At 38.2% G+C, this 15,990-nt stretch overlaps 1 protein-coding gene across 11 annotated transcripts in view; it reads left to right on the plus strand.

Moving 5' to 3' along the window:
* Positions 1 to 789: 789 nt before the first annotated feature.
* LOC113064340 (E3 ubiquitin-protein ligase NEDD4-like) overlaps positions 790 to 15,990 on the plus strand; it is a 44,633-nt gene continuing 29,432 nt past the window's right edge. For 4 of the 11 annotated variants that reach the window (XM_026235084.1, XM_026235087.1, XM_026235086.1 and 1 more), the window contains exons 1-2: positions 6,162 to 7,466; positions 15,596 to 15,646. In XM_026235084.1, the coding sequence (XP_026090869.1) occupies positions 6,384 to 7,466; positions 15,596 to 15,646 (1,134 nt within the window). In that variant the 5' untranslated portion in view covers positions 6,162 to 6,383. Of the gene's footprint in view, positions 825 to 1,508; positions 1,563 to 6,161; positions 7,467 to 15,100; positions 15,152 to 15,448; positions 15,498 to 15,595; positions 15,647 to 15,990 lie in introns of those variants that run through there. The other 7 variants (XM_026235085.1, XM_026235088.1, XM_026235095.1 and 4 more) reach the window with 5 other exon arrangements.

Here is a 15,990-nt window from a genome sequence, read left to right on the forward strand (position 1 = left end):
TAAAATATTTTATTCAAGTATAGTAAATATTAGCCAAGGTTCTGGTTTTAAATTTCCTTTGTGTTGTAAATCTTATCAAGTCAATGGCAAGCGCTTGTCACTGCTGTAGTTAGATGATGAAATGATCCAATCCACTTTCTCCATCAGAAATAATTTTTTTTAGGTACCCTACTGGCTTTATTACTTAAATTTCTTACCAAGTGGGTATAATAATTCAGAATTTAATTAAGAATGTCTTTTAAATTCCAGTTTGATTCCTAAATTTGAGTTGAGTGTTGCAAACAAGATGTAGATTTATAATTTGGTTTTAAGGAGGAAAAATCAACAGACATGAAAGATCAACAAACATGTACATGAAGCGTTTGCTAAATCTGTTTTGCCAATATTGAGATTATGAGATTACCGTATTATCTAAGGATGCTCTTGCTTTCATTTCAAGGTGACTTTATTTAAAATTGACTGTTTTTACCCATTTTTTTATGTTTTTTAACAAAAAATATTTGTGATCAAACCTAAATTGGCAGACCCCCTGCTGTACCGCTGCTAAAACCCCTAGGGGTCACAGACCCCCTGTTGAAGACTCTTGCTTTATTCCCCACCTGTAATCAGTAAAAGTGGAAATCAAAAAAAGATTTTAAAAGGTTGAAGAAAAAAGCAGGAACTCTCAACTTTGTAGCAAAAGTACAATTTTGTATCAGTTCATTTTGTATCAGTACATTTTGTATCGGTTGTGTGAGCTGAATGTAGAAACGTGTAAATGAACATGATTTTTGATTCTTTTTCAGACTCTCAATCCTAAATGGAATGAAGAATTCTATTTCAGAGTAAGTTGCTTTTTCTGTTATTTATTGATTTATTTTTGTTTATCCTCAGGGAAGACAAATCTGGCTCATGTAATCCAGAAATTCACCTGCTCTGAAAACTACCAATGATTTTGTACTTGAATGTTCCCTACTGTACTTTTAATCTGTGATTTATGCTTTATTGAATCTTAACTTTTTACAGTGCTATTTAAAAAATCAACACTTTAGAACTATATTTCAGAATGCACATCTGTTATTTATACCTAATCTTTCAGCACCACCACAATTCTAAGAATCTATTATTAGAAGCAGCGTGTACGTTTGTGATGTCAATGGCCTGATAATGTTGCTTGTGTGTAAAACGATCTAGTGAAAGATTGTGGGCTGCTTCATTTAGAAATCCATTCACAAGGACGTGATTTATAGATGCTATTCTAAGCCCACAATCATGACCCCACTATTCATTAGAGTACCTAGATTTCACACCTGAATCTCAGAAAACAGCCCTGCCAGTAAAAGAGTTTTACAGTATATTGCACATTGCAAATGCATGCTTTGGATAATTAGGTACCTTGAATGTGACTGTGAAATGTGTGTGTGTGTGTGTGTGTGTATGTATATTTCTGTATGTAGCTTCATGTATATAAATTGAATTTCATCAACAGTGGTTCACAAAAAACGTACATTCTTCTGCCATGTCTGCAGGTCTGCCCACAGAACCACAGACTTCTTTTTGAGGTGTTTGATGAAAACCGCCTGGTAAGATCCACCTTCAGCACATGTAAATCTGCTTAAAAATCTATTGAACTGCCTTGGTCGACTTCGAAGTTCCAGTCTACACATTGACAGTTTGTTAACCAAGCCATAGCTTTGCCACAATAAATGCATGTAAATTGAAATTTGAATTAGATGTAATGTCTATCAATGTGACTCAGGATTTCAAAATGCTTATGGCAAATATTATCGCCTTCATTTAGTGTGATTGGCTGCCGCAATGGCATTTATTATTATTATTTTTTTATAAAATTTCAATAAAGTCAACTTTATGACATTCTCATTACTTATTCCCCTCTGCTTTCAATCCCACAATCCCCCTCACTTATTTTGAGAATTGAAAACACTCACCTATATCCACGGATAGTTTACACATACCATAACTATTATAGAACATTGAAATAGACACTTGCAACTAGCAAGAATGTCGCTAAGGGATAAAATACTAAATTGAGGCAATTTTTGCTTTACATTTTGATATTGAATGTAGTATAGCAATATAATGAACATTATAGAATTTTTTTTATTTTTTTTTATTTCTGTTAGTGATGTAATGACTATTCTTGGTGTCAGCTTGTGTGTTAACTGGTGTTCCAGTTTCACTTCTCTATTTATAAAATAGCTTGCAACTCTCAACTGTTTCCTTCGAAAGAATCGTTAGAGTCTGAAATTTTTTTTATTTATTCTTTTCCGGCCCAGAAGATTCGGCACATTTGGAAGATTTAGTTGTTTGTCAGGCACTGACTGGTACATTATTAAATGATTTAATTATGAGACAATAAATTAAATTTCACTGTTATGCAACTAATGCTAGTGCTAACCCGTTCATTAGTGTCCCCATGGCAACAATGCCTTCAATTGCTTTGCTTGGTATGCAGTACCCATGACACATTTTGCTCAAAGTACATAGTACAAAAACCATTTGCATTTTTTTTAATGGGGAGATTGATGTGAGAACCAGTTTAGAGTTCATTTATATCATTAAGACTGACTTCAGTTAAACAATTACTTAGTTTTGGGACCCAATTTGCTTCCTCTTTATTGTGCAGAGAGTTGTCTCTCAAGTCTGAATTTTAGCATAAATCCTCCAATATGGTCTATACTAAATGGCAGTGTACTGCAAACTACAGTTATGCAGGTTATTTAAGGCATTATTAGATGATTACAGTGCAACTGCATCTAAACAGTGGTTCTCACCTGGTGGGTTGCAAACCCACAAGTAGGTTACAATAATAGATTGTGAAAAGCAGGGGAAAATGATAAATGCAAATAACACCACTTATCAACTTTAAAAAATAAGGATAACTTATTTATTTAATTTTTTTTTACTTTTTTTTTATGTGTGCTTATTTTTGTGTATTTTCCTTAGATACATATATTTGATGTCCAATGTAGAATCTGAGGCCAGAAGCAATACCAGTTGAGAACCACTGAGTGCATTTTGAAGTTTTGGATCTAGTTACTCTCAGAGTAGACCATTCAGTTTGTGACCAGGCAGTGTATTGTTCTCTGCTGTAACTCTGCAATGTATGAGTTGTTGCAGTTCACAGGGAAACGGTTGTTGTCACTCCTGTGTGATGGGATTTGGCAGAGTTTCAGTGCAGGGTTGAGCAGAAACTGATCTTCTTCCTTATAAGTCTGAGGGAGCGCATGGATGGTGTCCCACTGACTGGACACAGATTTAATGAATGATTTTCACATGATACATGCTCTCAGTCTATTTCCATCCCTCTCTTATCTCTTTATTTTCTTCCCTGTGTCTTCTCATCCATAACCTTGTCTTTCTTTTGCCTGTTTCTCCTTTTCTTACCCTCTTTCCTGCTTTTCTCAGTGAGAGTGCCTCTATCATTCTACTTTCTTTTGTACAAAGCATTTTGTAACTTTGGATTACTTAAGAGCTAGCTGTAATGAACTCTCACACACAAGTTCCAATGGTCCAAGCAAGACAGACAATTGAATGCCTTCTTTTTTAAGTTTAGATGTGAATAAGATGGGTCACACACCACAGTTTTATAGCAATTTTTGTAGATCCTTCTGAAAACCGCTGTCATGGAGACACATAACCACCCCAGAGTTGTGTGGGTGAGCGAATGTGTTTCTTGAAAACATTCCAGTTCAAATCACCCGTTTGCTATCATTCAGCCAAATGTTTGCTGTTTAGGCTTATGTAATGTCGGTTTTTTATGAAATATTCTTTATATTAGCTGAGTAAATCGTATGTGAAGGTGTCGTATGTGTAGGTAGCACTGTGGAAGTCCTCTGTCGTTATTCCCAGAAAAATTGGTGCTGTGGAACTAATGCTTACGCTATGAATTAGGGCTGCACGATGTGTCATTTAAGCATTGATATCGCAATGTACAAATCCACGATAGTCACATCGCAGGATGTGCGATGTAGGCTGTCGTAGTTGATCCGTTATTCATTAACTGTACAGCCCTTGACGAATTTGATTCGCAGATTAATTTCACAGCAGTTTTAAAATTTTAAGTCCTGTGAGTTTAACAGGGCAGACAGAGAGAGCGCGTGTGCGACAGAGAGAGCGTGAGAGAGACAGAGCGCGCGAGAGAGAGCGAGCCCCGGCCGCACGCTCCCCATCTTCAAACAACACGAGCGCTGTCTTGCTCTATCTTCCTCGCGCATATTAGTCAATTGACAAAATGATGTCGATGTTTAAATCATTTAAAATGAGAATGTAAGTGTGCTCATCCCATTTTTGTTTGTAAGAAAAAATTTGATTAAATTTCATATCGCAATATATATCACAGAAAAATAAAATATCGCAATGTAATTTTTTTCCCAATATCGTGCAGCCCTACTATGAATGATGTCTCCGTTCTTTGTTCACAGCTCCCCCCCTAGCATTGCATGTGTGCCCTCCAAAACAATATCCCCTTTAGAGAGCACCCACACTCTCACAATCAACACTTTTCTTTCAGTTGGAGGCTGTCTTACTCACTCCATCCAATAAGACACTGCACTGACTTTGCAGTGTCCGGCTGGTGTTCCTGCACAGACGCACTCTAAATAGTCACATTTGTGGTAATTTTAACTTTATAAAACCGAACTTACCTTTTATAGCAATCCATACTTTGTATGTGATACATTTACATCATTGAAGCGATCATACTTATGATTTCTGGCTAGTAAGTGATAAAACAAGCAAAACTGAGACTTCAGAATATTGCTGTGGTAAAGCGTAACTCAGTGTTACAAATTGTTCTGTTTGTTTATTATTGTTAAAAAATCTTTAATATGAGTTCCAAGGATTCTGATTTTGGCCTTTATTCCATTAGGGATATACGTGCAGGCTTTCTCACTTAGACAAAGCTCTCTTTGAATTTGAATATGCCACAGTCCAGCGTCATCTCTTGGGATCATATTGATTATGATATTTGCATGTCTGTTGGCAGAGGGTTCTGTATACTGATCTAAACATTCAGATTTTGTGGATTGTGTTTGTATAGCAAAAGCAAATGCCAGAACAAGAAACTTACCATTATTCACCCTGAATAGACTTTATGAAGCATTTAGCACAGTCTTGTGGCTTATACATTATAAATTTGGCTGTCAGTCATCAGTGATTGATCATATTTCCAATCATTTTGAGGCAACACATTATAATTATTTTGTTTTTCAAATGACCCACGAGTTAAGAGTTTTTAAATGGTGCAAAGTGAAGTAGATTCCTTTGTTGCTTTTGTTTTAGGAGTGGTCGTGATTGTAGATTTTATTTATGAAAATGAAATGGCCCCTGGGCTGCATCCTGATTCATTGTTACTGTGTTGAAAGAGGGTGACTGTCTTGTGGTTTAAAACTTCCCTTTTTTTTTATAGAGATGGAACATTTCAGCCATGCCAGTCTTTAAGAAGCCTGATTGGAAATATTGCATGTCTATACAGAGGCCCAGACATGAAAAGCTCCAGTGTTTTTCCAGTAAAAGGACATTTCCTGTGTATTTCTTGGAAAATGTCTCTAACGATAGTGGGTACACCTCTAATACTTCTGGCTTACCTATATAGGTCTGAGTGATGGTTGTGTGTGAATTGTTTTTGTTCTGTCTGATATTTTTGGCGGTAAGTAATTAGAAATAGTACTTTTACCAGCTTGAGATGTGGGTAACATCACGTCCCAACTTGGCTTGGTCTCAGTGTGCCCCATATGTGGGATAAGCACAAAGATTTATGAGCTTGTGGAGAGTGTTTCCTGAGTCAGCTGTGATCCCTCTCTGTCTCATCCCACCCCCGGCGGTTTAGTTCCCCCTGACAGAATAGTAGCAGCTGAGAGAGTGCTGTTTGGGTCTAACAGGAAAGTGGGGGTGGGTGCCATCTGGATCACGAGACTTTGGCAACCCTTCCCTCACCTTTGCTTGCAAGAGCACCAGGCGTCCTTATCCAGTCAAACCTGGAATGCAGTTTGCCACTTGGGCTATTTCTGTTGTCTGTCACTATCAGACTTCAGCTCAAACAGTGACATATGGGATAGTTTTTTTTTATTTTTCCTTGTCTCTCCCATTGTTTCCAGCTTTTACTTCCACGCTCTCTCTCTCTCACTCTCTCTCTCTCTCCCTCTCTCTCTCTCTCTCTCTCTCTCTTTGTGGGTTGAACTTTTAAGCTCCCTGGCAGCGCTTCACTGGTAGCTGTGAAACAAAATGCAGCCTCTGTCTGTGAGGAAGGGAAAGAGAGAAAGGAAAGAGGGTGGATGAGCAAGACCGAGAGAGGGAGAGCAAAAGGGGATCAGACAAACTAAACAGTGAGCGAGGCAGATCCAGCAAGAGCTGGACCGAGACAGATCAAGTCAGACAGGAGAATGTCTCACCGGTTTCGGTTGTATTTTGGATCTGGTCGAGGTAACACTGAGTTGGAGCAGCTAAATGGGACAGTGGAGGATGGAGATGATAGTGGCTACTGTGGCGCAGGGGCCACAATGTGCCATACACAGACACAAATTGAAGGACTTTCTGAGAGCCCAGAATTGAGTGCTTGTTCAGATGCCTCTCTAAAGCGAAGCTCTTCCATGTTCATCCCACAGCTCCAGGGTCAAACTGAACCACGGACAACCAAGAGCACCTCTGTCCAGATTTCTCTCCAACGCACAACTGCACCTCAAGAAGACGCATTGCCCTTTGATCCACCTCCAGATTACCCTCGGGATCCAGCTCCCCCATACACTGAGCCCGGTGAAAGCTGGGCCTTACCTCCACCTCCAGCTTACTACAGAGGAGAAACCCCATCTTGCCAAAATGTGGAACAATCTCAACCAGGTACTGAGCCCATTCAGCCTAAGAGGCAAGTCTTTTACGTCCGACCATGTGATGGACAAAATGGTAATGCTAGTGCACCCAGTAATCAAGGGATTACCATTGGAGGTTTTTGTATTCAAAGAAGATCCGCAGATGGCTCGGATGTCCAGCGGTTCAGGATCATGCCCTACAGTGAGAATGACCAGAATGGCCACCGTTGGGCTGTTCAGCAAAGCTCAGACAGAGGTCCTGGAACACAAAGACTTGTATTCCAGCTTCAAAAGGACCAAGGACGGCACCCTAGCCCTACTTCTCAGGCTGATGATTTGGGCATCACGGGTATTAAAGGCAGCCCCTTGGTGCGGTACCCTCGGATCCAACTTGAGAGGAGCACCTCACAGACAATGCAGCCCAGAGGAGCTCCTTCACGGCTTGGATCTATGCCAAATCTTCATTCCCCGATCTCAGAAATGGAGACCGAGAGTGAGATTCTTGAGAGCAGTACTCAAGTTTGCACATTCAAAATTAGGAAGGAACAGAACTCCCGACAGTCCAAGTTTAAGATCTGTTTCAGCCATGGAGGTGAGCACAGCCCCATCCTTGCACGGGATATTAGCTTTGGAAAGGTGCCTAACTGCAGCAATCAACAGGTAAATACAGAAGAGGGACTAAAGTTGAGCAGAAAATGAAGCACATACTTTTTATAGTTTATTTTTTACATTTCAGGTTTGCTTTATTAACAAGCCATTGTTTAGTTCCACAAAGTATGCTGTAGGGTGTAGACCTCTCAAAGTGTGTTTTAATAGTTTGTAAGTGGCTGGAGAATGGGAAAAACAGATGAAAGAAGAGGTAGCAGGATTTTGGTGGAAAGAGGAGGTGGGTTGAAGAATGACTTTCCCACATTCTGGGAAGTGAATATTCCACGAAAATGGGGGCCAAGAACAAGACGTAACCGCACTGTCTTTAGTTACCCAACAAGCATACAAACTCTTATACTCAGTTTGATATTCAAGAAGTGAAAAATATAGAGAAAGCAGAAGCATTTTCAGGCGTAATTTCATTCATGGGGTCCTGTCCACTTGTTTTACCCCCCATTCTCTTAAAGAGGAGCCTGTTCTATCTTTATTCCCGGGTCAAGTGTTGTTTGTTTTGAAAGCGGCTTTTCTCCTTTTGGCCTGAGTCACTGTTCATCTCTTCAAACAGCTGTTCTGTGGTGATTAAGGTCTAATATATAGTTAAACATAATGCTGTTCTTAGTATCAGTAACTTAAAAACAAAAAAAGTATTGTTGCTCAAATAAAGAATCTTCATGCATCATAGTTCTATTAAGCTCAAGGCTTTGTTTGAGTTTCTCAGATCTTAAGCATCTCTTTGCTGTCGGGTGGAATCCTCGTATCTCCAAAACCATTATTTTTCTGGAAATTAAAAAAAACTCCATATTTATTTTAGTTATTCAACATTGTATTGTTAAAGTTGGTATTATACCTTATATTGCCATCATATACTGTTGTGTACCAACATTGACACAACATTTCCCCAACATCATTTTTATTAGAGATACGAGTTTTATGACTTGGGAGCATGGAGATACGAGTTTACGCTCTCATTGATAAGAATGGTACAGACACAGACGTCGCTGCTGCCAGCAGTTCATCAGTCTGTGGTCACGTTGAGCCTTTTGACAAGAGACTAGGCTTTACGAGCTAATCAAAGCCAGTGATTGTGGTTACATACATCTTCCTTAAATATTTTAAACATTAGAGCTATGAGTGATGCAATACCAAAATGAAACCATAAACTGACTAGACTGTCTAAATACAAAAAAAAAAACAAAAAAAAAAACGATGAGCTGATTAAGATTAGTCTGATCTGGTCGCAAACTTACCTTCGAGGCTCACAGGGGTTCCTTCTGAACCGAAGCATTACAGCTATCGAAATGTATCTAACCTAACAATTTTCACTCGTTATTGTATCCAAAGAGGCTTACTTGGTGCGAGTAGACAGCCTTTTTTTCTCCCATAAATAAAAACCTTGCTACTTGAGGTGTTTTACATGCACAGTGCCAAGAGAGGCATAGTCTATAAGTGGGCCTAACAGTTTAACTTAAAGTCAGTATAATAATAATAAAAACAATAATTTAATGGTGGTATACAAAATATCCAATTTAATTCAAGTGTTATATTAGATACATTTTAAAACTTCAATGCACATGCATAATAAGCCTAGTAAGAAGTAGATATTTGTCATCAATATCTGATATCATAGTTTAACAGATAACATTGCCATCATATTGACTGTGTTAATACTGTATCCTATATTAGGCTTGTGAAGTAGATTGTCATAAAAGCTGTGAAGGTCCTTTGGGATGACTTCCTTCAGATCTTGGAGGTGTTTGAATTTCTGCTCTTTGATCTTCAGGTATTCTGAATAAATGCTGCATCAGACAGAGTTACTGTAAGGAGACACACATGGTTGATGCAAAAAAAAAACAAAATGAATAAAAGTAAAATGATCAATTTTATAACGAGGCAAGAAGCCAGCTAGCTTGCTTAAAGTGATGAACATGGCAAAGGCAGCTACTTGTTGAACTTGACGGCATGCCTTGACATTGTAAGCTACAATCTGTTTTATCTGCAATGCACATTGTTTAGTCCGCATTTCAGAGGATTGTTTTGCACTAAGTTCCGATCCTCAGACGAGCGTCAAAACTTGTGCGGGTCAATATTTTTATTTAAGCCCCACAAAAATCACGTTTGCCATCTTACCAAACATGACAACAAAACCAATGCATCGTGGACAGTTGAAGTGTCCAATAGAGTTACTAGATTTGCTCTCAAGCTATTCTTAAGACTTTAGATTGGTTAATAATTTGTAAAATTAACATAACCACGCGGGGACTGACCAATATCATCAATTAATGAAAAAATAAGAAATTGACAAAATTTGGACATAGGAGGTTTCCGTCCAACAGCGACGATTTGCTTTTTCCAACCGTCCACCCATTTGTTTGTTTTTTATTTAAATTTAATTTAAATTTTTGGCACATGTAATTTGTCATTCCCTCCAGGTTACCTTTGAGTTTACTGGCTTTGAAAGTCCCTTCAGTGATTCATTCCTGTTCATCTTAGAAACCAATTCATGGGATGCTGACACGCTATAAGTGTGGGACATTCATCTGTTTGTCACCAACCATTACTAGTACTCAAACTAGTACTCATCATGTGCAGAAGTCATAACAGCATCTTTCCAATGGAATGTGGAAAGCGGGACTCAGTCTCACAGATGGCGCACTTGCAAACCGAAGGTCCAGAATCTCTGAGATTCTCTTCCTATTCCACAATTAAGAATGTCATACCTTCCCAGTTTCCAAGGCAGCTATTGGCAGCATATATATTTCCAGTACCTGTTCAAAAGGCTTTACTGGAAATGAGTCAGTCAAGAAACTGAAAGTTCCAGCAGTAGAGTTCATCATCTGAAGTGAAAATCTCTCATACAGATCTGTATACTTCTTGCTGTCAAGACTGCTCTTTTGAATGCCTCAAGCATGTATTTGTTGATGTATCTTATCTGAAGACAAGGCTTGCAATACATCATAACCTGTAAAGTCCTTGTTTTTCAAAGAATATGGTAGAATAGTTCTGCCTCAGTGCTTCTTTTTAATAAGAGGTTTTGCAGAATTTACAAACATTTACACATAACTATAAAATTTCACTCTTTTAATGCATTTGTCCCTTGCAGGGCGCATCAGTTTCCTTGTGAGCACTCTCAGGTTAATACATGTGACATGTATAATACATGTTTGCTGTATCACAAGTTTTAGCAAACCTAGAGAGGGAATGTTGTGGGAAAGCTCACTTAAATCCGCTGTGGCAGCTTTTTTTTTTTACAGAACTCAGGATTTAGAGCTTTGAAAAGCCTGTGTCTGCTCATAAGAGAAGAGAGTTAAAATTAGGTTTATTGAAAGACTCTAGCTGTGTCAACATTTCCTATTGCTGTGGTACCTGCTGTTGTCGCTTAGACAGGAACCCTGCTGCATAATTTGTAGGGGCTGCAGTCTTATTTTATCATCTCTGCGTGTTGCTGATCAGTTGTCGGAAGTTTCTTGTCAGGTCCTGTTGTCATAACCCCTGACCCTATAATTTACAGTTCTTAGCTGTGTGATGTAAAGTTTGAAATAATGGTCTGCTTTATTCGTGTTTCCTTCCATTTGATCTGTTGTATGGTTTATTTAACCATTTTTTTGTGTTTCTCTTTAAACATGGCCTCTTGGTTCTCACTTCCCTGCTGTCTTGCTTTCTCTGCTTCTGCACTTTTTTCACTTTAATGGCTAGAGTCATCTGTTAACTCAGCTTTGTAATAAACGATGACTAGGCAAACATTTATTTTTAACACTTAGGAACAGAGCTTTTAGGGTCATAAAGGCATGATATCTTAATGGTCACGAAGTCGCTTTGAAGTTAAAAGGCATCAGTTAAAGTCATTTTCACTTCTTCAGAGCATCCCTTTTATTGCAGAAGGATAGGAAAATAGTTTCCTTAGTGACGGGACACTTTGCCAAGACACAACGGACATAATTCTTCTACAGTGTGACTTTTAAGACTTTTTGAGCTTTCTAGGTCATTCCTTCATGCTTTTTGGTTAATTAATGGCTCAATTTTGCTTTTGTTTGTGCTTCACAGCTGTTGTTGGTGTTTTGGAGGCTTTAACCCCATTTTGTTCAGAAATGCTTAAAGGCACAATATGTAATTTTTTTGCTGCTAGAGGGCGTGTATTCAAAATAAACAAAGACCAAGTAGCATAGTTTGATGCCGTGCCGTGTGTGGAATCATGGGAGTTGTTGTCTTCATCCCCAAAACCAATGCAGTCCAACGGGACTCGAGCAGAAATCATGCTCATGGATAAGCTAATGATTTTTTTTAACATAGTAGAATGAAGCAGGGTAAGACTGAAAGCCGTCAAAGCAAAACAAAGCCACTGAATGAGCATGAGCTTTTTTTCTGTCACAGTCCACCGCTTCCACTCATTCCGGTTTTGCATATGTGGGGTGAAAAAGCAGCGCTGTTTTATCATACTAGATATGTTTGAGAGTTCTGTTATAATGCTACTCTGTGTGGGATCGTCACCAGTCTATTAAAATGCACAACATTTTAAAGCGTCTTTGGTGTTTCCATATGTTTTCTACAAAACAAAACCGGAAATCGAGGGGTTATGACATCATGGGCAAACGTGAATTCTCCTCTTGAATTTCATAATATTCAGGAAATAGTAGATATTGAAATGTTTAAACGTATTTGCATGTTTTGTGTGTGTGTGTGTTTGTGTGTCTTTTTATCCTCATTCCAATTGATCAAAAACTAACTATAAAACAGAGAAAGTACTAAATTATTACTAGATTACTATACTATATAGTAGGGATGCACCGGTTGACCAGCCATAAATCGGAACCAGTCGTTTTTTGCTTAAAATACGCGATCGGCAATCGGATGGTTTTTGGTCTTTTTTCTGCCGATTTTTCTGGAAATGCGCCCGCGTCCACAGACTACATTGTAATCATTCGCTATCATGTCAGTTGTGTGGAAGTATTTCGAAATCTGTGCGCAGGACACGGTAGCCGTTCAACACCGGAAGTGCAGAGCTACATGTCTGAGGCACAGATAGCAGGAAGCGATCAGCCATTGCTGTACTCGCGCACAAATAAGAGCCTTTCCTGTGCTCACTGAAGCTGCGCGAGCGTACTGTACCTGTCCGTGCCCTGCACAAGCGGAGACAGTGAAGGGATGTTCTGCTCAACTTCTCGTGTGTTGAATGAGAATTGAAACGGACTAAACTGTGACAAAACTGAAATGCTTTTCTTTGTAAAGTAGAACTTGCATACACGTTTGAAAAGCCAGAAGTAAATGTCAGTTCTGTATAAGATGATTATTTTTATTTTACCTTAAAATTACATCAGCTTAATTTGATTTAAAAATCACCTGCTGTAGCACGCTGAAAAAGTGTTTCATTCCTCCAATTAAAAAATGTTTTTTAACTTGAGACAATAGTTATTTATTTTTCATTGGCTCTAGTAAAAAATATAGATGTGAATCATTACCTTAAATATGTATTTATTTTTAAAAATTGGATGAATGAGATACTTTGCATCTTTGTTTTATTCGCACCAACATTATTTGATTTTAACATTTTGTAATCATTTTTATTTAGTCTAACTGGTAAAGACCTTTTTTTATTTAAAGCCAAATTTAAAAACTAAAACAAATACTGAGTGCTGATTAAGAAACATCTTATTGAATGTGTGTTGATTGTGTTGTTTGTATTTTACAACTTTGTAGTTGTTGCCTTTAATTTCACATGGTTACAATTAATCTTTTTATTTAAGGTCAGTTCTATGTAGTTTAAACCCAATTCATAAACAAAAGCTAAATGCTAATGTTTGTACAATCTTTATTTGTACTGAAAACAGGCTTCTTACTGTGCAGTAACTGCTGTTAGTTTCAGATGGTTAGTTATTGTTTTCAATAGCCAAAAGCCACTATGGCCTATTAAATACCAAATAAACATCTTGTTTATGCATACTTTCCTTCTTTCTTGTTTGTTGTTTAAAGAAAAAAAAAATCTGAAATCGGTATCGGAATCATAGCCAGTTTGCTTGTAAAAAAAAAAAAAAAAAACGGTATCGGAATCGGCCATGAAAAATCATGATCGGTGCACCCCTACTATATAGTAGTAAAATCAGTTCATCAGTATTATTCAGGAAATAGATATTGAATGGATGCTTGAACTTATTTGCATGTTGTTGTTTTTGTTTTTTTTTGACATTTTATCCTCATTCCAAATGATCAGGAAAAGAGGAAATCAACAGTAAAACAGGAGAGAGTAGAACAATTATTACTATATTACTGTGCCATAGTAAAATGCATGTGCCTATTTTTGACCAGCTGTCTGCCAAGTCAGGTATTTAGGTTACACAGTATATAGTTCTCGAGAGTATGGTACCTCTCATTGCATGGCACAGCGCACAGACATACCCCAAGCTGACTGCTCCTGTACTGTCTGCCGTCGGCCCTGTGAGCGCGCGATCAGCAACAGCTCTCCTATGGACAATACGACCACATCCACCCATACCACCTCAACCCTGTTGGGCAAATGGTCAAAATGATCATTTGTTTGTGCTTCGTGAACACTCCCCTCTTGCACGGAGGCACCATTGTGCTTCAAAGTTGATTTCCACTTTTCCTGATCATTTGGAATGAGGATAAAAAGTAAAAAAACAACAACAACATGCAAATAAGTTCAAGCATCCATTCACTATCTATTTCCTGTACCAGGAGAAGCGTGATCATTACATGGCCGATCGTCAGTTCCAGGCAGGTTTTTGAGCCCGTAAATCATGACTTCAAACCACGACTCATGAATTTGTAGCATTCCAGACAAGTCACGACAAATTGCCTGAGCACAAGGAATTGTAACTACATTTAACATAACTACAATTACATTTATTGGAACGTTATATTGTCCTAAAGTCTATTTCTCACCGTGTACCACTTATCTCATCTGTTGGCAATATAATCCGTAGGGGCTGTCAATGTTGTTTTGTGGGTCATGTGAAGTCAGAGCTCGGAGCTGGGAGTGCATCGATCTAGTACGAGTTCACGGGTGGGAAGTCATGGGTTTGACTACCATTCTGGTGCACTTTCACGGGTAGAAGGTTGGAAATACATGGGTTATGGGTTGCCTGCAACGCGCCATTAGTTCACCCAAAAATGAAAATTTGCCCATGTTTTACTCACCCTCGAAGCATCCTAGGTATATGTGACTTTATTCTTTCAGACGAATCCAATCGGATTTATATAAAATATTGTCCTTGCTCTTTCAAGCCTTTAATAAAGTGTGCACTTAATAAACTCGTAATAAAGTGTAATAAGTTTTTTGCACATCTGCTTACTGTGTTTTGGGAAGACCAGAATGTCCATTTTTGAGTGAATTAACCTTTTCACATTTAATCCGAGGAATGTCTCAGACATGGTGGGTTTTCCGTGATTAATAGGGGCTTGAGAATGTATTTTTGGTTTCCTGCTGCCAGAGTGTGTCATTGACTGAATCAGACAATATTGTTCCAAACGTGGTTCACCTGCGTGTATTTAAACTAATTTACAGTGTTCCATTGATGTAATTTTCAATATGAAGCATTTTCATGGTGGTTCATTTACATTCAGTGCCCTAAACATTGTGTAACTGGGGTTATGTATTTGTCCTTGTTGTCTTAATAAGTTTATTCCACACACAGGCACCCATTTGTCATGATCGGTCCGAGTATGAGCATTTCAACCATGGTCAGGTAATCTACTGGTCTACCACGACCCAAACACCTGACAATCAAAGCTAACAATCTCACAATTTGGCTTATTGTAATTGGTGGGTGGAAGGCTTGTGATTGGCGGTTCATATATTAATACACTCTTTCTGACTTTGACCCTCACTCATTGCCCATCTGCTGCTCCTCACTGGGTTGGTTGTCAGGTTTTTCCCATTTTAAGTGAAACTTATGAAATGAACACTGCCTTATTTCTGTATTTCCTTCTTTCTCTCTCTTTCTCATACATACACATTAATTTATTCTTCTTGGGTTGTACAGGTTCTTGGTTGTCTCATCTTTGTGGTTTTCCTTGCCAAGTCATGCTAAAGTCAGTCATTGTTTCAAAGCCAAATCTCTACATTACTACTATTTCTGTCATTTTAATTTCTTCTCGCCCCTCTTTTGTTGTTTCTCTTTCTTATACAGACCAGAGATGACTTCCTCGGGCAGGTTGATGTGCCTCTTACCCATTTACCGGTAAGTTCATGTACTCTTGTCTTGCTTAAGATTTCTGATTTGCTGTTCTGATCCCAGGAATAATATTTAACTTTGAACTGAAGAGAATGTTTACTAGTTTTCAAACTAAAAATGTATGCATGTGTTTGGAAAAATATAAATAAATGTTTTTACAAAAAACATCATTTCATACCTAATTGCTTCCGCACAGTGTTTAAAAGAACATAGGTGTTGGCAGGTTTTGTGATTGACAAAATCTTTGGTTTTCAATATGGTATTTTGTTCCAGTTTACTTGTTTTGAACAATATATTGTTTTCCTGGACATTTAGGAATGGAACAACTCTTGTTTTTATTGAAACTATTT

This window comes from Carassius auratus, chromosome 46 (genome assembly GCF_003368295.1).
Source record: "Carassius auratus strain Wakin chromosome 46, ASM336829v1, whole genome shotgun sequence".
NCBI classification, from domain to species: domain Eukaryota; kingdom Metazoa; phylum Chordata; class Actinopteri; order Cypriniformes; family Cyprinidae; genus Carassius; species Carassius auratus.